Source organism: Patella vulgata, chromosome 2 (assembly GCF_932274485.2).
Source record: "Patella vulgata chromosome 2, xgPatVulg1.2, whole genome shotgun sequence".
In the NCBI taxonomy this organism is placed as follows: domain Eukaryota; kingdom Metazoa; phylum Mollusca; class Gastropoda; family Patellidae; genus Patella; species Patella vulgata.
The window spans coordinates 86,119,027-86,141,206 of NC_065880.2; the positions used below are offsets into that span (position 1 = coordinate 86,119,027).

The 22,180-nt window shown below is 37.6% G+C and overlaps 1 protein-coding gene across 1 annotated transcript; it reads left to right on the top strand.

Moving 5' to 3' along the window:
• Nucleotides 1-372: 372 nt before the first annotated feature.
• LOC130010648 (uncharacterized) lies at nt 373-21,941 on the top strand (the record flags this gene model as incomplete). The annotated part of the gene is made up of 3 exons (XM_056098406.1): nt 373-463; nt 5,885-5,986; nt 21,931-21,941. Coding segments are annotated over 3 exons (204 nt in total), but the record flags the coding sequence as incomplete, so codon positions are not given.
• Between the last annotated feature and the right edge of the window lie 239 nt (nt 21,942-22,180).

Sequence of the window (22,180 nt, forward strand, 5' to 3'; positions counted from 1 at the left end):
TAAGTACAAATCTATGCTCAATTTTGAGAATTTTCTCAAATCGAAAATTCTCAAAATGAATGGAGTTCACAAAACAATTTGAGAACATTTTTGTTCTCAAAGTTGAGAAAGTTATTTGAGAAAGCTGCTAAGCGTACTTAAGTCTAAAGTAGAATGGCCGCCGTACGACGATTTAGACGCTTGAGACGACGCCAACTCCCTAGGCCTCGAGTCTTCTATGAAAGGGATGACCCCTTAAACCGTTTGGAGGATGACGAGCTTTTTGAACGTTTTCGGTTTAGTCGGGGGTCTATCCTTTTCATAGAAGAAGAGGTAAGGGAAAGTATAAAATCCCCCACAAGGGGAAGTTGTGCTATTTTGCCTAAGGTGCAAGTATTGATTTGCCTGAGGTTTTTGGCAACGGGTGCTTTCCATTTATTGGTTGCGGACACTCTGAGAGTGTCCCGCCCCACAACCTTCCGATGCATCCGGAGGGTTTGTTCTGCCATCATTCGGAATCTGGTGCATTTTATAAAGTTTCCCGTCGGAGAAGATGCTAAGCGTGTTATGGAAGGGTTCAGAAAAATTGCACGTACGTACACTGTGTTTACCATTTATCTTTTTCGAATCCCCGGTTGTACGTGGCAAGGACCCCTACGCGCAAGCGAATTATGTAAATAAAATTAAACCATATGTTAGTCCTGAAATGACCTAGTTTGTGTCGAGTGGACGTTAAACCCCATTTCTCTCTCTCTCTCACCATTTATCTTGTGCCCCATTCACGTCTCCGCCGCAATTATATAATAACCCACAATCTAAAAATATCATCACCGACAAGTCCATTGCTAAATCACCCAACTTACCCTCGTCTGTAGTGAACTGGACTGTAAATACCACAGCGCCACTAAACGAAGGCCTTCATTGGCGGTGACATAACTGACCGAGAGGCTTGTTTATCGATGTTTTATTTCCGATGTTGACACCGCTGAATTTTACGATAAGTGTTTTGATAAATCTAATACACAATGACACATACATTGGAGAAAAGAAAGACATCCAGGCAGAAGGTTTAGGGATACTTGGAACAGCATCAGACTGGCAGATGACAGCAGACATACATCAACGCATGAGTTTCCCAGCAGAAATAGCAGCAACATCGCTAAGACCAGATATAGTCATTTGGTCACAGGGAACTAGGCAGGCGGTCTTGCTGGAACTGACAGTCCCACGGGAAGACAGAATAGAGGAAGCTTATGAAAGAAAGATGGCAAAATACCAGCAGCTAGTAGAGGATTGCAAACAGCGGGGATGGAGGACGTGGTGTTTGGCAATAGAAGTCGGATGCAGGGGCTTTGCAGGACAGTCAATGTGGCGGGCACTTAGGACCTTGGGAGTAGTAGGAGCAGAGAGGAAGAAACTGATTACAGAAGTGTGTAGAGAAGCAGAAGTGGCATCACAGTGGATTTGGAGGAAAAGAGACGAAGTGTGGAAAAGTACAAAGTGTTAGGACAATGAACATTTATTGTGTAGATAATGGACAGATTTAGATATACAGAACAGCATTCAGTTACAGAAGAACAGCAATGACATCAGCTGAGACATCGGAGCCGAGTAGGCCATACAGTTCCAGGTTCAGATTGATCACCTGAGCCGGCGCACCTCTGGAGGTTGTTGTGGATTAGCGCCGAAACAGCCAAGGAAGGAGGACCCCACCTGATGATGGAATTGGATTAGCATTCCTTTGATGTTTACAAGGTAATCAACTTCTGGAAACCCAGTGACCACCAGGAAAGTCTGGTTGACGACTGTGAAGAGAACAGTGGCAACCTGGAGAGACAGGAGGCAGCCAGGAGAGACTGGTAACCGGGGCATGAGGCTTGGCAAGTCAAAGTGCATCTCCTGTGAAGGGGAACCCATTTTACACGCTATGGAACGATATATACTAAGACACCCTCGGGGCTGTGCGAGAGCGAGGGAGGATGAACAGCCCATAGGACAGGACCAGGAAACGACTATGGAACCGACAAGGACAACGAACCAGAACAACGGATGTAAATGTTTTTGTGGTAAAGTCTGTAAGAATTCTAGAGGTTTGAAGATCCATCAAAGTAAAATGAAATGTGTGCAACCCCATTCTGGCAATCAACGCACAGAGAGATCTGGTCAGACGGAGGAGGAGACCATCCAGGAAGCAAACCACAGTGATGATAGCCTCCCTGTGACCCAGGGTGAGGATGAGCACGAGGAACAGCCTACAGAGGTAGAACAACTTGACGAGGCAGAAGAGATAGAGAGGATAGAACCAACAGTCCATAGAGAAGACGGGATAGAAACAACAGTCCGTAAAGAAGACGGGATAGAACCAACAACCCGTAGAGAAGAGAATGAGCCACGCAAAGAGAAGATCAAATGGCCAACGAATGCAGACAAAGCAGCTTGGAAAGCGCTTGACGAAGATTTGGAAAACATCTTAGAGGCAACATTAGCAGGCAGTGTAGACAGAAAGATAACAGCAATGACGTCCATTATTTACAGCGTAGGAAAGGACAGATTTGGAGTGGTACCACAAGGGAAACAACCAACAAAACTAGGCCATAGTAACCGGAGACAGAAGAAGATCAAGGAATTGAGAGGAGACCTGAGAAGGTTAAAGAAGAGGTACAAAGTCGCCAATGAGAATGAAAGGTTACCATTACAGCAGTTAAGAAAGGAAACTAGGGAGAAACTTAAAACACTTAACAGAGCAGAAACGCATAGAAGAGATAGAAAGAAAAAGGCAAAGGAGAGAACAACATTTACAGCAAACCCATTTCAGTATATGAAGCGATTATTTGGAGCGAGAGGATCTGGCAAACTGGAAAACTCGAGGGAAGAAGTGGAAGAACATCTCAGGAAGACCCACAGTGATGAGAGACGAGGAGAAGATCTGGAAGAATGTGAGAAATTGTTAACACCAGAGGAGCCAAAAGAACAGTTTGATGAGTCAGACCTGAAGTTCCAAGAAGTGCAGGACGTAGTGAGAAAGGCAAGAGCAGGGTCAGCACCAGGACCAAATGGTATTTCATATAGGGTATATAAGAACTGTCCCAGACTGATCAGAAGGTTGTGGAAGCTATTAAAAGTAATTTGGAGAAGGAGAAAGATGACAGAGTCATGGTACAAGGCAGAAGGATGTTTTATACCAAAAGAAGAGAACTCCAGGAAAGTTGAACAGTTTAGAACCATCTCCCTATTGAACATTGAGGGGAAGATATTCCTGGCATTTTTAGCAAGGAGAACAACGAGGTACCTGCTTGGCAACGAATATATAGACATCGCAGTCCAGAAAGGAGGCATGCCTGAAGTATCTGGTTGCATCGAACACACTAGCGTTATTACACAGATTTTAAGAGAAGCAAAGGAGAAGAAAAGTGACTTAGCAGTGTTTTGGCTAGATCTGGCTAATGCTTATGGGTCCATACCTCACAAACTAGTAGACCTGACATTGGAGAGGTATCATGTTCCACCAACTATCAGAACTATGCTCCGAGAGTATTTTGACAAGATTGAAATGAGGTTCACAGCTGGAGACTTCACCACAGCTTGGCAGAGACTTGAGGTTGGAATACTAACGGGGTGTACAGTATCAGTAGTCCTGTTTGCAGCAGCAATGAACTTGATTGTAAAATCAGTAGAAAAACCAAGTAGAGGACCATTATTGTCATCAGGGGTCAGGCAACCACCAGTAAGAGCTTTTATGGATGATATGACAGTGACAGCAAAAACAGTCATAGAGGGAAGATGGACTTTAGAGGAATTGGAAAGGATGATTAAGTGGGCCAGGATGAAGTTCAAACCAAGTAAATCTAGAAGTTTGATAGTGAGGAAAGGCAAAGTGCAAGATGAGACATTTGAGTTAGCAGGTGAAAAGATACCAACAGTTGGAGAGAAACCAGTGAAATGCCTAGGTAAAAAGTTTGATGCAACACTAGCAGATATGGTAAACATGGGTGAAGTTCAAGTGCAATTGGTAGAATGGCTGACGAAGATAGACAAAAGTGGGCTCCCAGGAAGATATAAGGCCTGGATATATCAACATGGGGTCTTACCAAGGATATTGTGGCCACTACTAGTTTACGAGTTCCCATTGTCCAAAGTTGAGGCCTTAGAGAGAAAGATCAGTGCATGCCTAAGAAGATGGTTGGGTGTGCCAAGAAGTTTCAGCAGCATTGGATTGTACAGCACAGGAACAAAGCTACAATTACCAATGAAGGCATTGACAGAAGAGTATAAAGTTACAAAGACAAGACAGGTTATGACGTTGAGAGACAGCAAAGATGCTAAAGTGAGAGGAGCCAAAGTAAAGATCAGGACAGGAAGAAAATGGAAAGCAGAGGAAGCAGTTAAGGAAGCTGAGACTAGGCTAAAGCACAGTGTCATCGTTGGTGTAACAGCAGTTGGTAGACAGGGATTTGGTATGACAACAAAACCAAGGTGGGATACAGCAAATGAGAAGGGACGGAGGGAACTGGTGCAACAGGAAATACGACAGATGGAAGAAGAGAGTAGGAATGTTAAGGCAGTAGGAATGAAACAGCAGGGTAGTTGGTTGAACTGGCAAGGAGCGAGAAGCAGGGCTTTGACCTGGAGCGAGATTTGGAGTATGGAGGGATACAGATTGAGTTTTCTACTAAGATCAGTGTATGATGTTTTACCAAGCCCATCAAACCTCTATACCTGGGGGTTGATAGAAGACCCAACGTGCACCTTATGCAAAGACAAACCAGCATCTCTACAGCATGTGTTGTCAGCATGCCCAGTCGCATTGAAAGATGGAAGATATACATGGAGGCACGACAGTGTATTGAAAACAATAGCAGCAAAGTTGGATACCACCAGGAGAAAGAAGAGAAAGATGCAGAAGAACATCACATTTGTAAATTTTGTGAGGGCTGGAGAAAAGAAAGACATCCAGGCAGAAGGTTTAGGGATACTTGGAACAGCATCAGACTGGCAGATGACAGCAGACATACATCAACGCATGAGTTTCCCAGCAGAAATAGCAGCAACATCGCTAAGACCAGATATAGTCCTTTGGTCACAGGGAACTAGGCAGGCGGTCTTGCTGGAACTGACAGTCCCATGGGAAGACAGAATAGAGGAAGCTTATGAAAGAAAGATGGCAAAATACCAGCAGCTAGTAGAGGATTGCAAACAGCGGGGATGGAGGACGTGGTGTTTGGCAATAGAAGTCGGATGCAGGGGCTTTGCAGGACAGTCAATGTGGCGGGCACTTAGGACCTTGGGAGTAGTAGGAGCAGAGAGGAAGAAACTGATTACAGAAGTGTGTAGAGAAGCAGAAGTGGCATCACAGTGGATTTGGAGGAAAAGAGACGAAGTGTGGAAAAGTACAAAGTGTTAGAACAATGAACATTTATTGTGTAGATAATGGACAGATTTAGATATACAGAACAGCATTCAGTTACAGAAGAACAGCAATGACATCAGCTGAGACATCGGAGCCGTGTAGGCCATCCAGTTCCAGGTTCAGATTGATCACCTGAGCCGGCGCACCTCTGGAGGTTGTTGTGGATTAGCGCCGAAACAGCCAAGGAAGGAGGACCCCACCTGATGATGGAATTGGATTAGCATTCCTTTGATGTTTACAAGGTAATGTTAAATAGATTGTTACAAAATACAAACTATTATTCGCGTAATCATGACATTTTGTAGATATTACTAATCTAATATTAGAGTCTAGACTAACAATATGAAACTGCAAGTAGAAAATGTTCATATTTGTGCCCTCATCTGTGAACAGTTTATTTTATTTCAAGCAAACCACGACAATCTATTATAAATAATAAAGTGATAACAACAATAATTCAAGTAGGTCTATAACTTTGTTTTTCAGGATTCCCGAAAGTACTTGGCTGTGTAGACGGAACTCAAATTAAAATTGCCACACCTAATGAAAATGAAAACGATTTTGTAAACAGAAAAGGAGTGCATGCCCTCGGACCGGGGAGTAACATAGGCCAGGTGGCGTTAGTCTACCACTTCCGGTTTCGGAGTTTTTAGCGAAGCCGGGCATTCTGCTAGTATAGAAATAAATGCTAATGATTTTAGAAATAGTATTGATCGTAACCACTTGTTACTCAAGTATTGGCCTCATTTCTCCAGTTTTTAATTATATCATTAAATGGTCAAACTATTCTAATCTAGTATAGAATTGAATCCATCTTTTGGCATCAAGAGTTGATTATGGTCTTGTCATGTTAATGTATTTATATGTAGCATTTAATGCTCAAGTATGAACATGTTATCGAAAGCAGATTGTGTAAGCGACGATATGTACCCTCAAGTTCGCGACCTGACAGGACAATCGTTCGCTGGCCATGTTATGATGTAGTAATTGATGTGTGTTATTTTTTTTTTTAAAAAGGGGAGAATACTCTTGTCCTGTAGCCTTGGATCATGATGTAAACGCAGAATGACTCAAAATAGACACATCTGTTGGAAACAGATGCCAAAATATTATTGAAATAAAATTGAACCATGTGTTAGTCCTGAAATGACCTAGTTTGTGTCGAATGGACGTTAAATCCCATCTCTCTCTCTCTCACTGTCAGACAAAGCTTGCTAACTGTACATTAAACACGTATAGAACAAACAATATAGTACATGCAGTGGAGCAGAAATGGGCAGGACAAAATGAAATGAAATGAAATGAGGTTTAAAGTCCTGCTGGTCTGCTCCAGCTGGGCTAGAAGACGTGCATACGCCATACAGTGTACTATAAGGGAAATTTTGCCCGGGCTGTGACATTAAGGCCTACTCTTATATCAATGGATCTTTTACGTCCACGCTAATGTATGCATGGAACCTCGGTTTTCCGTCCCATCCGAATAACTAGACAGCTTGTCCTGCACCACTGACAAAGGGAAACAACGTAGAAAAATCGCGATGAAATAGTCAGGACGATTTACCCAATATCAACCAATACTAATTATTTGTTAAGTCAATTTATTGTTTTGTACATTCAGAGATAAATACGTAAAAAAATATTTTGAATAAATGTATAAATAAATAAATATCCACATTAAATACAATATATAGCACTAATTGGAAATGATAAATACGCATATTAACAAATTTAATAAATCTTATGTAACATATTGTTCAGATTATTCAATACGATTAGTCTTCTTGGCTTTTTAATACAATTAATTCCGAATGAGTGTTCATTATGCTCTATCTAAATGTCCAATTTTGAAGACAACCTTCTCAATGTTAGTGCTGATAACCGATTCTTCTTTCTGTGTGGTTTAAATAAAGGACCCCTTCGAGCTGTAGTTGACAAACAAGATTCCCTCCCTTTAACTGTATTTTGAAATATATTTCGTGGTGATTTGATCTCTGGAAATGAACTTAAACTGTGTCTACGTTTCTGTGTTATTTTAGGTTTAATGTCGATTTCTTCGTAATCATTTTCATCATCATCATCTTTAGTTAAAACTTCATTTTTATGAACATTCAGCCCGTTATCGTTATAATCGTAGTCTTGATTATCACTACTACTATCAGAATCAGAACCAACGCTTTCATAAAACCCACTGCTATCATCACCTGACATTGTGTCGGATTTTATCGGAGATTCCCGAGGAAGATTCGGAAGCGGTCGGTTTGCTGCATAATATGCGTGTGACAGCCTTCTTTCTTTTTGATAGAAGGGATTGGTGCCGAGTTCGTATATTTCAGGTATTGTAGCAGCTTTATCAGAGTCAACGCAAGCGCAGAACTGCTCAAGTTTACGTCTACACACAGGAAAAATTTGTTCTTTGCAGCCGAATTCGTCCTCCATTCTTTTTGTCAGGCTCGTTATTTCTCTTATTATTTCATATGATGCGTCGTTTTTACTGTCGTCAATTTCTTCGTAGAAGTGATCATCAATGTTAATACTTTTAGGGCAGGTAATGACTGTTTCTATTGTAAAATAAACTGGACAACCAGATACTTTCTGTTTAACCTGAGTTATCTCCTCGTCATATTTCAGTCTGTCACTAACCGGGTCTGATCGTCTTCGACACCGTTTTTTAATCCAGCTCAACATCTTTGAATTCATCTAAAACAAAACAGAAAAACAATGACAAATGCAGGCCTCTTAAGTAATTGAAAAACACATTCTCGGGAACAACATATTTTAATTTGAGCGTTTGAATGTATTTAATACAAAATGATACATCCTGAAAATGTACCCCCTTACATGATATTCTAAATGTTTTTTTAAAATTTATTATAGTTGACTTATATAAGTATGTCATTACTTACCATGTACACAGAATATGTTATATAGTTGAGTTAGATCAATGAATTTTAAGAACCGGTTCCTATTATGTATTATTGTTCCTGGTATATTGTTGAATTCAGAAGCAAATCGAGTAATGTACAGATCAACTCGCGAGTTCTTTTTATATATGTTGTACTTGATTACTAACACGCGCAGATTTAATCCAACCGTGTGAACGGCCATTTTCGTTAATCAATGATACGTGTATATTAACAAAAATATATTTTCTAGGTTGATAAAATCACACCGTCTGCAAGTCTAAATATCTTTTATAAGATTTAATTATTTTATAAAAACACACTTTATGGACCAATCACTTCCCTCAATTATCTGCACACCGCCATAATCTTATCGTCTACCAGTCTTTAAAGCCCATATCAGAGTAATGACGGATTAGTGAACAGACTTCACCCCAATAATATCAACTGGGATTAATCCAGTTATTAACAGACCTTGTACAGATTGACTGAACTGCAGTTACCAAAATCAGACGTACCCGTATTTGGCGTATAGTTGGGTAATGATTAGGGTATAATATTCACCTAATATCTTTACCGCCATTAGAGTTTAACACCAGACGTAGTTGTGATTGGCGTATAGTAGGGTAATGATTAATGTATAATATACAGCTAATATCTTTACCGCCATTATATTTTAACACCAGACGTATTTAATATTGTTGAATAGTATACGTTCCTATGATAGATATTTACAAAACCTAATACACCGTAAAGATTTTAACTTGTTTTTATTATGACAAAGAGAGAATTGACCAGCCCTCTCTTCTCACGACAGCGATTTTATAAGCGTGTTTTAAGGTGACTTTTTGATTTACAAGGACGTTTTTTTATTTTTGTGTTTTTACCAATTTTCAGCCCTATAAGTGTAAATAATTTAACTAAATCATCTTGGTCCATAATATCATATCTAATGTATTGGACGTTAAATCTGTAATAAACAACAACAAGATGGTTTTGACGTATATTGTCGGCACCCCTGTCCTTCCGTCAACAATTGCTCTAGCAATACAGGTTAGAATTTTTGTCATAAAATTTTCCAATTTTCATTGTTATATAACATTTTATTGCAGAGGTATCCCCCCCCCCCCCTATCATTCCGAAAGGAACATTTAGCTTAGCTTTAACACGATAGAGGCTAGAGATTTTAAAGAATTCCTTTCAAACTTGGCATGAAGCATAGGCACCACATCAAGATCACCCTTATCGTTTTTTTCAGCGTTTACTAATTTTCTGTTTTGTAGATGCTGTCCTTGTCACTCTGGCATCACAATGTCTCGTTAACGCGATAGATGCTAGAGTTTTTGACGCGAAGCACTGAGTTGGAGAGAAGACGCAACATATCAATTTCCAGCGTCCCGCGACAAGATGTTCCTGAGTTATCCCCCTTTTTACGAAAATTGTTCACGTGATACAGTTTATAGCATGTTTTTTCTCAGATATTGGTTGAAGCATTGTGGTCATTAGAGAACGAGCACTGTCGATAATCAGCGCTCTGCGACTTTCTTTTGCTGTGTCGAAAACCTTGTGAACGCTATAGTTATTGACGGATTTTTTTCAATTTCCAGCGCCCCCCGACAAGTTGTTCATGAGTCATCCCCGTTTTACGAAAACCTTGGTCACGTGATACAGTTTATAGCATTTTTGTTTTCATAAAATGGTCAGCGTCATAATGCGTTAGCCAGCGTTGCTTCCACGAACCCAAATGAAAGTAACCAAATAACAGCTAACAATATCTGAAATGAAATGAAATGGGTTTAACGTCCTACTGTTCTGCTCCTAACCTGGGCTAATGAAGACGGGCATACGCCATACAGTGTGCTATGAGGGAAATTTTGCCCGGACAGCGGCGCTACGACCTACTCTTATATCAAATTCCAACTGCCAAGGGATCTTTTACGTGCACGCAAATGTGTACATGGGACCTCGGTTTTTTGTCCCATCCGAACGACTTGACAGCTGTCCTTGTCAGGCCCTCCGTCCTGCATCACTGACAGAGGAAACCACGCCGGAAAATCTGGATGAACTTTCTCGGCCAATGCAGGGATCGATAGCAACAATATCTAAACTACGCCACATAATGAATATACCGTCCATTGATAAATGTTTTATTTATTTTGTTATGTTCGTTCAATCGACATCATTGTTGTTTTTACTCTTTGCATTGGCGTTCATTGTTTTATGATATATCAGTGAAATATGTTTTATAACTTATTGAATTATGTTATTTTTATGGTTATCCTTATTCATTTCCGACCTGGATCAGTGAGTAAAACGCGAGATCAGTAACTATGAGGTCCCAAGTTCAACCCAATTGTTGACCGAGAAAATTGTTTTGGGGATTTGTCAGCTTGTCGACATAAACTAAGTCAATTGGGTTCTAACATACAGTTCAATTTTATTTGAATAATACGCGTGTGCATATTTATCTTTATCGGCTGGGGGAAACTGGGGGACCCGGAGAAAACTTACGAGGTTGGACAGTCAAGGGTTGGGGACATTTGTGTGGAACTTTTCACCACAAGATTTCCACAAGATATTGGATTTAGAAAAAAGATCTATAGTTAAAAAAAATTCTTCTCAGACCTCCCTATATTCCTGTCTGGAACCACATTTCAAGTGGAGTGACCCCAAACAAATTGCAAAAGAAACCACTGCACCTCACGCCAAATTTGATTCTGTCTCTGTACTAAATACACGTACCGTATTAAACTGTATCCCGATAAAGCTCCAATAAACTGTTGTGATACTTATAAAGTTTCAAATCAATTAATATTAATACTGAACTTCAAAAAATTCACAAAATCAAATAAAGGAGACAGCCAGTCAGCAGTAAAGCACGAACTGAATCGATAATAGTAATCCTACTGAGAATAACACAATGCAATCACGTGACTGATCCGATGGTTGTACGAAGAGAGAGAGAGAGAGAGAGAGAGAGAGGGGTTTAACGTCCACTCAAAACAAACTATGTCATTTCGGGACTAACATATGATTCAATTTTATTTCAATAATTCGCTTGCCGCGTAGCCGTATTTTTAGCAGTGGGGGCGGGGGGAAACCGGAGGACCCGGAGAAAACCCTCGAGATTGGACAGGCGATTCTACTTCTTGTCACGTACAACCGATGAATGGACAAAATGCCAGTTGACTCAATGACAGACCTTATGATACAGCGCGTACGTGGACATTAAACCTCATTTCTCTCTCTATCTCGCTATCAGGCAAAGCTTGCTAACGGTAAAGTAAAAGACGTATAGAACAAACAGTACATGCAATACGGTAGAAATTGGCCTGTCGATTTACCCAATATCAACCAATACTAATTATTTGTTAAGTCAATTTATTCTTTTGTACATTCAGAGATAAATTGAATAAATACGTAAAAAAATAAATTTGAATAAATGTATCAATAAATAAATATCCACATTAAATACAATATATAGCACTAATTGGAAATGATAAATACACATATTAACAAATTTAATAAATCTTATGTAACATATTGTTCAGATTATTCAATACGATTAGTCTTCATGGCTTCTTTATACAATTAATTCCGAATACGGTTTCATTATGCTCTATTTCTAAATGTCCAATTTTGAAGACAACCTTCTCAATGTTAGTGCTGATAACCGATTCTTCTTTCTGTGTGGGGGATCACGGTGGCTAAGTGGGTAAGGCGCTGGCTCGCTAGCCTGGAGGTCGGGTGTTCGATCCCTGCATTGGCCGAGAAAGTTCATCCAGATTTTCCGGCGTGGTTTCCCCTTGTCAGTGATGCAGGACGGAGGGCCTGACAAGGACAGCTGTCTAGTCATTTGGATGAGACGAAAAACCGAGGTCCCGTGTATACATTGGCGTGCACGTAAAAGACCCTTGACAGTTGGAATTCGATATAAGAGTAGGCCGTAGTGCCGCTGTCCGGGCAAAATGTCCCTCACACTGTATGGCGTATGCCCGTCTTCATTAGCCCAGTTCGGAGCAAAACAGTAGGACGTTAAACCCCATTTCATTTCATTTCATTTCTTTCTGTGTGGTTTAAATAAAGGACCCCTTCGAGCTGTAGTTGACAAACACGGTTCCTTCCCTTTAACTGTATTTTGAAATATATTTCGAGGTGATTTGATCTCTGGAAATGAACTTAAACTGTGTCTACGTTTGTGTGTTATTTTGGGTTTAATGTCAACTTCTTCGTAATCATTTTCATCATCATCTTTAGTTAAAACTTCATTTTTATGAACAGTCAGCCCGTTATCGTTATAACCGTAGTCTTGATTATCACTACTATCATCAGAATCAGAACCAACGCTTTCATAAAACCCACTTCTATCATCATCTGACATTGTGTCGGATTTTATCGGCGATTCCCGAGGAAGATTCGGAAGCGGTCGGTTTGCTGCATAATATGCGTGTGAATGCCTTCTTTCTTTTTGATAGAAGGGATTTGTGCCGAGTTCGTATATTTCAGGCATTGTAGCGGCCTTATCAGAGTCAACGCAAGCGCAGACCTGCTCAAGTTTACATCTACACAAAGGAAAAACTTGTTCTTTGCAGTCGAATTCGTCCTCCATTCTTTTTGTCAGGCTCGTTATTTCTCTTATTATTTCATATGATGCGTCGTTTTTACTGTCGTCAATTTCTTCGTAGAAGTGATCATCAATATTAATATTTTCAGGACAGGTAATGGCTGTTTCTATTGTAAAATAAACTGGACAACCAGATACTCTCTGTTTATCCTGAGTTATCTCCTCATCGTATTTCAGTCTGTCACCAACCGGATCTGATCGTCTTTGACGACAGCGTTTTTTAATCCAGCACAACATCTTTGAATTCATCTAAAAACAAAACAGAAAACCAATGACAAATGCAGGCCTCTTAAGTAATTGAAAAACACATTCTCAGTAAAAACAGATTTTAATTTGAGCGTTTGAATGTATTTAAATGCAAAATGATACATCCTGAAAATGTACCCTCTAATGATATTCTAAATATATTTTTTTAATTCACTATAGTTGACTTAAGTATGTCATTACTTACCATGTACACAGGTTATATAGTTGAGTTAGATCTATGAATTTTAAGTACCGATTCCTGTTATATATATATTTTTATTAGTTATCTGTAAGATAATGAAAAGATCAACTCGCGACTTTATTTTATATCTGTTGTACTTGATTATTAACACGCGCAGATTTAATCCGACCGTGTGAACGGCCATTTTCGTTAATCAATGATACGTGTATATTAACAAAAAATATATTTTCTATACATAAAATCACACCGTCTGCAAGTCTAAATATCTTTTATAAGATTTAATTATTTTATAAAAACACACTTTATGGACCAATCAGTTCCCTCAATTATCTGCACACCGCCATAATCTTATCGTCTACCAGTCTTTAAAGCCCATATCAGAGTAATGACGGATTCGTGAACAGACTTCACCCCAATAATATCAACTGGGATTAATCCAGCTATTAACAGTCCTTGTACAGATTGACTGAACTGCGGTTAAAAAAATCAGACGTACCGTAATTGGCGTATAGTTGGGTAATGATTAGGGTATAATATTCACCTAATATCTTATAATATTCACCTAATATCTTTACCGCCATTAGAGTTTAACACCAGACGTAGTTGTGATTGGCGTATAGTAGGGTAATGATTAATGTATAATATACAGCTAATATCTTTACCGCCATTATATTTTAACACCAGACGTACTTCAGATTGTTGAATAATATACTAGTACATCTAATTATAGTTCAACACCAGACGTTCCTATGATGGCTGTTTACAATACCTAATATACCGTAAAGATTTTAACTTGTTTTTATTATGACAAAGAGAGACGATGGCCCGCCATCTCTTCTCACGACAGCGATTTTATAAGTGTGTTTTAGGGAGACTTTTTGATTTACAAGGACTTTTATATTTTTGTGTTTTTACCACTTTTCAACACTTTAAGTGTAAATAATTTAATTAAATCAACCTGTCCATAATATCATATGTATTTTATTGGACGTTAAATCTTTAATAAATAACAACAAACGACAAGATTTTTACACGGCCACACATAGTTTAGTTGTATTTTGTCAATAATTGCTCTATCGATACAGGCTAGAATTTTTGACAAAAAGTTTTCCAATTTTCACTGTTCTACGACATTTTGTTGCAGAGGTATCCACCCCCCACCCACTATCATTCGGAAAGGAACATTTCGTGTTAACACGATAAGGACTAGGGCTTTTGAAGACTTCCTTTCAAATTTGGCATGAAACATAGGCACCCTGACAAGATGACGCCTATCGATTTGCAGCATTCACTAATTTTCTGTTTTAGAGATGCGGTCCTTGTCATTGCTAGAGTCTTTGACGCGGGGCATTGAGTTTGAGAGACGACGCGCCATATCGATTTCCAGTGCTCCCCAACCAGTTGTTCCGGAGTTATCCCCCTTTTAACGTTTAAAGATCACATACAAAGTATTTGTTCCACCACCTTCTATCATATACATCGAATTGGAAAGATCCAACGTTATCTCAATTATAAAAATAAAGAAACATTCATTCACGCATTCATCTAAACTAAACTAGATTACCATAATGATTCACTATACGGCTTACCAGACTATCAGATTAACAAACTACAGGTTCAAAATCAGCAGCTCGGTTCCTCACTGAAACTAGAAAACATCAACACATATCCCCTGTATTTCAATCTTTACATTGGCTCCCAATTCAGCACAAAATTAAGTTCCAGTTACTCCATTTAGTCCTCAAAGTGTTAAACGGCCAAGCTCCATCTTATATAAAAAGCTTTGTAGAACCCTATACTACCAGCAGAAATCTCCGTTCTCAGAAAAAGAAACATCTAAAATCTTCAGCCATAAACTTACAACTTGGAAAACGTTCTTTTTCTTATGCTGGTCCTTTTCTATGGAATAGACTACCACAATCAATGAAACAATTAACGTATGTGGGCCATTTTAAATCTCAACTCAAAACATTCTTGTTTCAAAACCCTGATCTGTAAATAATCAGTGAATATAAAAACCAACAGCCCCCTAGAAACTGTTTTCTTAGTATTAACACGCTTTATAAATGACGATATTATTATTATTTATATTGAATATGGTAATTTTAAAATATTATAGTTTACTCTTTTAAATGAATATTAATAGTCCAGCTAATTTATGATTTTACCCCCAGATATTGCAAAAAAAACTTTTGCGTTATGCATATTTGCGTTTATTTAGGTGTACATTATTAAATCACAAAAGTTTTGTACCATCCGAACAACTAGACAGCTTGTCCTGCACCACTGACAAAGTGAAACAATCTCGATGAAATAGTCAGGACGATTTACACAATATAAACCAATACTAATTATTTGTTAAGTCACTTTATTGATTTGTACCTTCAGAGATAAACTGAATAAATAAATACATACATACAAAAATAAATAAATGTATAAATAAATAAATATTCACTTTAAATACAATATGTAGCACTAATTGGAAATTATAAATACGCATATAAACAAATTGGAAAATATAAATACGTATATAAACAAATTTAATAACTCGATGTAACATATTGTTCAGATTATTCAATGCGATTAATCTATTTAATACAATTAATTCCGAATGAGTATTCATTATGCTTCATTTCTAAATGTCCTATTTTGAAGACAACCTTCTCAATGTTAGTGCTGATAGCCGATTTTTCTTTCTGTTCGCTTTAAATAAAGGGCCCCTTCGAGCTGTAGTTGACAAACAGGGTTCCCTCCCTGTAACTGTATTTTGAAATATATTTCGTGGTGATTTGATCTCTGGAAATGAACTTAAACTGTGTCTACGTTTGTGTGTTATTTTGGGTTTAATGTCAATTTCTTCGTAATCATTTTCATAATCATCTTTGGTTAAAACATCATTTTTATGAACATTCAGCCCGTTATCGTTATAACCGTAGTCTTGATTGTCACTACTACTATCAGAATCAGAACCAACACTTTCATAAAACCCACTACTATCATCACCTGACATTGTGTCGGATTTTATCGGAGATTCCCGAGGAAGATTCGGAAGCGGTCGGTTTGCTGCATAATATGCGTGTGACAGCCTTCTTTCTTTTTGATAGAAGGGATTTGTGCCGAGTTCGTATATTTCAGGTATTGTAGCAGCTTTATCAGAGTCAACGCAAGCGCAGAACTGCTCAAGTTTACGTCTACACAAAGGACAAATTTGTTCTTTGCAGCCGAATTCGTCCTCCATTCTTTTTGTCAGGCTCGTTATTTCTCTTATTATATCATATGATGCATCGTTTTTATTGTCGTCAATTTCTTCGTAGACGTGATCATCAATATTAATATTTTCAGGACAGGTAATGGCTGTTTCTATTGTAAAATAAACTGGACAATCAGATACTCTCTGTTTATCCTGAGTTATCTCCTCATCGTATTTCAGTCTGTCACCAACCGGATCTGATCGTCTTCGACAGCGTTTTTTAATCCAGCACAACATCTTTGAATTCATCTAAAAACAAAACAGAAAACCAATGACAAATGCAGGCCTCTTAAGTAATTGAAAAACACATTCTCAGTAAAAACAGATTTTAATTTGAGCGTTTGAATGTATTTAAATGCAAAATGATACATCCTGAAAATGTACCCCCTAATGATATTCTAAATATATATTTTTAATTCACTATAGTTGACTTAAGTATGTCATTACTTACCATGTACACAGGTTATATAGTTGAGTTAGATCTATGAATTTTAAGTACCGATTCCTGTTATATATATATTTTTTATTAATTACCAGTTTCTGTTATTCTTCCTGGTATCTTGTTGAATTCAGAAGCAGACCGAGTAAGATAATGAAAAGATCAACTCGCGACTTTATTTTATATCTGTTGTACTTGATTATTAACACGCGCAGATTTAATCCGACCGTGTGAACGGCCATTTTCGTTAATCAATGATACGTGTATATTTACAAAAATATATTTTCTAGGTTGATAAAATCACACCGTCTGCAAGTCTAAATATCTTTTATAAGATTTAATTATTTTATAAAAACACACATTATGGACCAATCAGTTCCCTCAATTATCTGCACACCGCCATAATCTTATCGTCTACCAGTCTTTAAAGCCCATATCAGAGTAATGACGGATTCGTGAACAGACTTCACCCCAATAATATCAACTGGGATTAATCCAGCTATTAACAGACCTTGTACAGATTGACTGAACTGCGGTTAAAAAAATCAGACGTACCGTAATTGGCGTATAGTTGGGTAATGATTAGGGTATAATATTCACCTAATATCTTTACCGCCATTAGAGTTTAACACCAGACGTAGTTGTGATTGGTGTATAGTAGGGTAATGATTAATGTATAATATTCGCCTAATATCTTTACCGCCATTAGAATTTAACGCCAGACGTAGTTAAGATTGTTGAATAGTATACTAGTACATCTAATTATAGTTCAACACCAGACGTTCCTATGATGGCTGTTTACAAAACCTAATACACCGTATTTTTATTATGACAAAGAGAGAAATTGACCCGCCCTCTCATCTCACGACAGCGATTTTATAAGTGTGTTTTAAGGAGACCTTTTGATTTACAAGGACTTTTTTTATTTTTGTGTTTTTACCAATTTTCAACCCTTTTAGTGTAAATAAAATAATTTAATTAAATCATCAACTTGGTACATAATATCATATTTATTGTATTTGACGTTAAATCTTTAATAAACAACAACAAACAACAAGATTTTTACACGGCCACACATAGTTTTGGCGTATTTTGTCGCAACTGTCCTTCTGTCAACAATTGCTCTCGCGATACAGGCTCGAATTTTTGACATAAAGTTTTCCAATTTTTACTGTTATACGACATTTTATTGCAGAGGTATCCCCCACCCTACTATCATTCGGAAAGGAACATTTAGTGTTTACACGATAAGGACTAGGGCTTTTGAAGACTTCCTTTCAAATTTGACATGAAGCATAGGCACCCTGACAAGATGACACCTATCGATTTGCAGCGTTCACTAATTTTCTGTTTTAGAGATGCGGTCCTTGTCATTGCTAGAGTTTGAGAGAAGACGCGCCATATCGATTTCCAGTGCTCCCCAACCAGTTGCTCCGGAGTTATCCCCCTTTTAACGTTTAGAGATCACATACAAAGTATTTGTTCCACCGCATTCTATCATATACATCGAATTGGAAAGAGCCAACGTTATCTCAATTATGAAAATAAAGAAAAATTCATTCACGCATTTATCTCAACTGAACTAGATTACCATAATGGTTCACTATATGGCTTACCAGACTATCAGATTAACAAACTACAAACTGTTCAAAATTCAGACGGAGGGGCTGACAAGGAAAGCTGTCTAGTCGTTCGGATGGGACGAAAAACCGAGGTCCCGTGTACACATTGGCGTGCACGTAAAAGATCCCTTGGCAGTTGGAATTCGATATAAGAGTAGGCCGTAGTGCCGCTGTCCGGGCAAAATTTCTCTCATAGCACACTGTATGGCGTATGCCCGTCTTCTTTAGCCCAGGTTAGGAGCAGAACAGTAGGACGTTAAACTCCATTTCATTTCATTTCATTTTCAAAATTCAGCAGCTCGACTCCTCACTAAAACTAGAATACATGAAGACATCTCCCCTGTATTGCAATCTTTACATTGGCTGCCAATTCAGCAAACAATTAGGTTCTTCAAAGCCCTAAACGGCCAAGCTCCATCTTATATAAAAAGCTTTGTAGAACCCTATACTACCAGCAGAAATCTCCGTTCTCAGAAAAAGAAACATCTGAAATCTTCAGCCATAAACTTACAACTTGGAAAACGTTCTTTTTCTTATGCTGGTCCTTTTCTATGGAATAGACTACCACAATCAATGAAACAATTAACGTATGTGGGCCATTTTAAATCTCACCTCAAAACATTCTTATTTCAAAACCCTGATGTCTAAATAATCAGTGAATATAACCAACAGCGTCCTAGAAACTGTTTTTGTTTTCTTCAGTATTAACGGGCTTTATAAATGACGATATTATTATTTATAATAAATATGTCAATTTTTAAATACTATAGTTTACTATTTTAAATGAATATTAATACTAATAGTCCAGACAATTTATGATTTATCCCCAAATATTGCAAGAAAACTTTTTTTTATGCATTTTTGCGTTTATTGAGGTGTACTTTATAAAATCTCAAGGTTATCAAATTTTGCGCACCTGAAAGTGTTAAAATCCAAGATGGCCAAAATCCATCATCGGAACGTCTGGTGTTGAACTATAATTAGATGTACATGTACTAGTGTATTCAACAATCTTAACTACGTCTGGTGTTAAAATATAATGGCGGTAAAGATATTAGCCGTGTATTATACATTAATCATTACCCTACTATACACCAATCATAAAAAAAAAAGGTCTCCTTAAAACACACATAAAATCGCTGTCGTGAGATGAGAGGGCGGGTCAATTTCTCTCTTTGTCATAATAAAAATACGGTGTATTAGGTTTTGTAAACAGCCATCATAGGAACGTCTGGTGTTGAACTATAATTAGATGTACTAGTATACTATTCAACAATCTTAACTACGTCTGGCGTTAAATTATAATGGCGGTAAAGATATTAGCTGTATATTATACATTAATCATTACCCTACTATACACCAATCACAACTACGTCTGGTGTTAAACTCTAATGGCGGTAAAGATATTAGGTGCATATTATACCCTAATCATTACCCAACTATACGCCAAATACGGGTACGTCTGATTTGGGTAACTGCAGTTCAGTCAATCAGTACAACGTCTGTTAATAGCTGGATTAATCTCAGTTGATATTATTGGGGTGAAATGTGTTCACTAATCCGTCATTACTCTGATATAAGCTTTAAAGACCGGTAGACGATAAGATTATGGCGGTGTGCAGATAATTGAGGGAATTGATTGGTCCATAATGTGTGTTTTTATAAAATAATTAAATCTTATAAAATATATCTAGACTTGCAGACGGTGTGATTTTATCAACTTAGAAAATATATTTTTTGTAAATATACCCTTATCATTGATTAACGAAAATGGCCGTTCACACGGTCGGGTTAAATCAGCGCGTGTTAGTAATCAAGTACAACAGATATAAAAAGAAGTCGCGGGTTGATCTGCTCATTATATTACTCGGTCTGCTTCTGAATTCAATATACCAGGAAGAATAACAGAAACTGATAACAAAAAAATAAATATATATAACAAGAATCGGTACTTTAAATTCATAGATCTAACTCAACTATATAACATATTCTGTGTACATGGTAAGTAATGACATACTTAAGTCAACGATAGTTAATAAAAAAGGGTTAAGAATATAAGGGGGTACATTTTCAGGATGTATCATTTTGCATTTAAATACATTCAAACGCTGAAATTAAAATCTAAAATCTGTTTTTACTGAGAATGTGTTTTTTTTTAATTATTTAAGAAGCCTGCATTTGTCATTGGTTTTCTGTTTTGTTTTTAGATGAATTCAACAAAGATGTTGAGCTGGATTAAAAAACGCTGTCGAAGACGATCAGACCCGGTTGGTGATGGACTGAAACACGGCGAGGAGATAACTCAGGATAAACAGAAAGTATCTGATTGTCCAGTTTATTTTACAATAGAAACAGCCATTGCCTGTCCTGGAGATATAAATATTGATGATCACGTCTACGAAGAAATTGACGACAATAAAAACGACGCATCATATGATATAATAAGAGAAATAACGAGCCTGACAAAAAGAATGGAGGACGAATTCGGCTGCAAAGAAAAAATTTGTCCTTTGTGTAGACGTAAACTTGAACAGTTCTGTGTTTGCGTTGACTCTGATAACGCTGCTACAATACCTGAAATATACGAACTCGGCACAAATCCCTTCTATCAAAAAGAAAGAAGGCATTCACACGCATATTATGCAGCAAACCGACCGCTTCCGAATCCTCCTCGGGAATCTCCGATAAAATCCGACACAATGTCAGGTGATGATAGTAGTGGGTTTTATGAAAGTGTTGGTTCTGATTTTGATGGTAGTAGTGATAATCAAGACTACGATTATGACCATAACGGACTGAATGTTTTAACTAAAGATGATATTGATGAAAATGATTACGAAGAAATTGACATTAAACCTAAAATACCACACAAACGTAGACACAGTTTAAGTTCATTTCCAGTGATCAAATCACCACGAAATATATTTCAAAATACATTTAAAGGGAAGGAGCCTTGTTTATCAACTACAGCTCGAAGGAGTCCTTTATTTAAACCGCACAGAAAGAAAAATCGGTTATCAGCACTAACATTGAGAAGGTTGTCTTCAAAATTGGACATTTAGAAATAGAGCATAATGAATACTCATTCGGAATTAATTGTTTTAAAAAGCCAAGAAGACTAATCGTATTGAATAATCTGAACAATATGTTACATAAGAATTATTAAATTTGTTAATATGCGTATTTATAATTTCCAATTAGTGCTACATATTGTATTTAATGTAGATATTTATTTATTTTTGTATTTATTTATTTATTCAGTTTATCTCTGAAGGTACAAATGAATAAAGTGACTTAACTAATAATTAAAGTTGACTTATATCTGATTAAAATACAGATCTATATCTTGTTTCGTCTTTTATACTTTCGATGACCTATACTACACGAAAATCTGAATGGTAGTAGTGGAAGGTCGCGTCAGGTGCATATGGCCAAAATATACTGAGCGCCATGGAAAACGCATCACTTTTTTTCCCAAATATTTTATTACTAGGTGGTTTTGTATGTATAA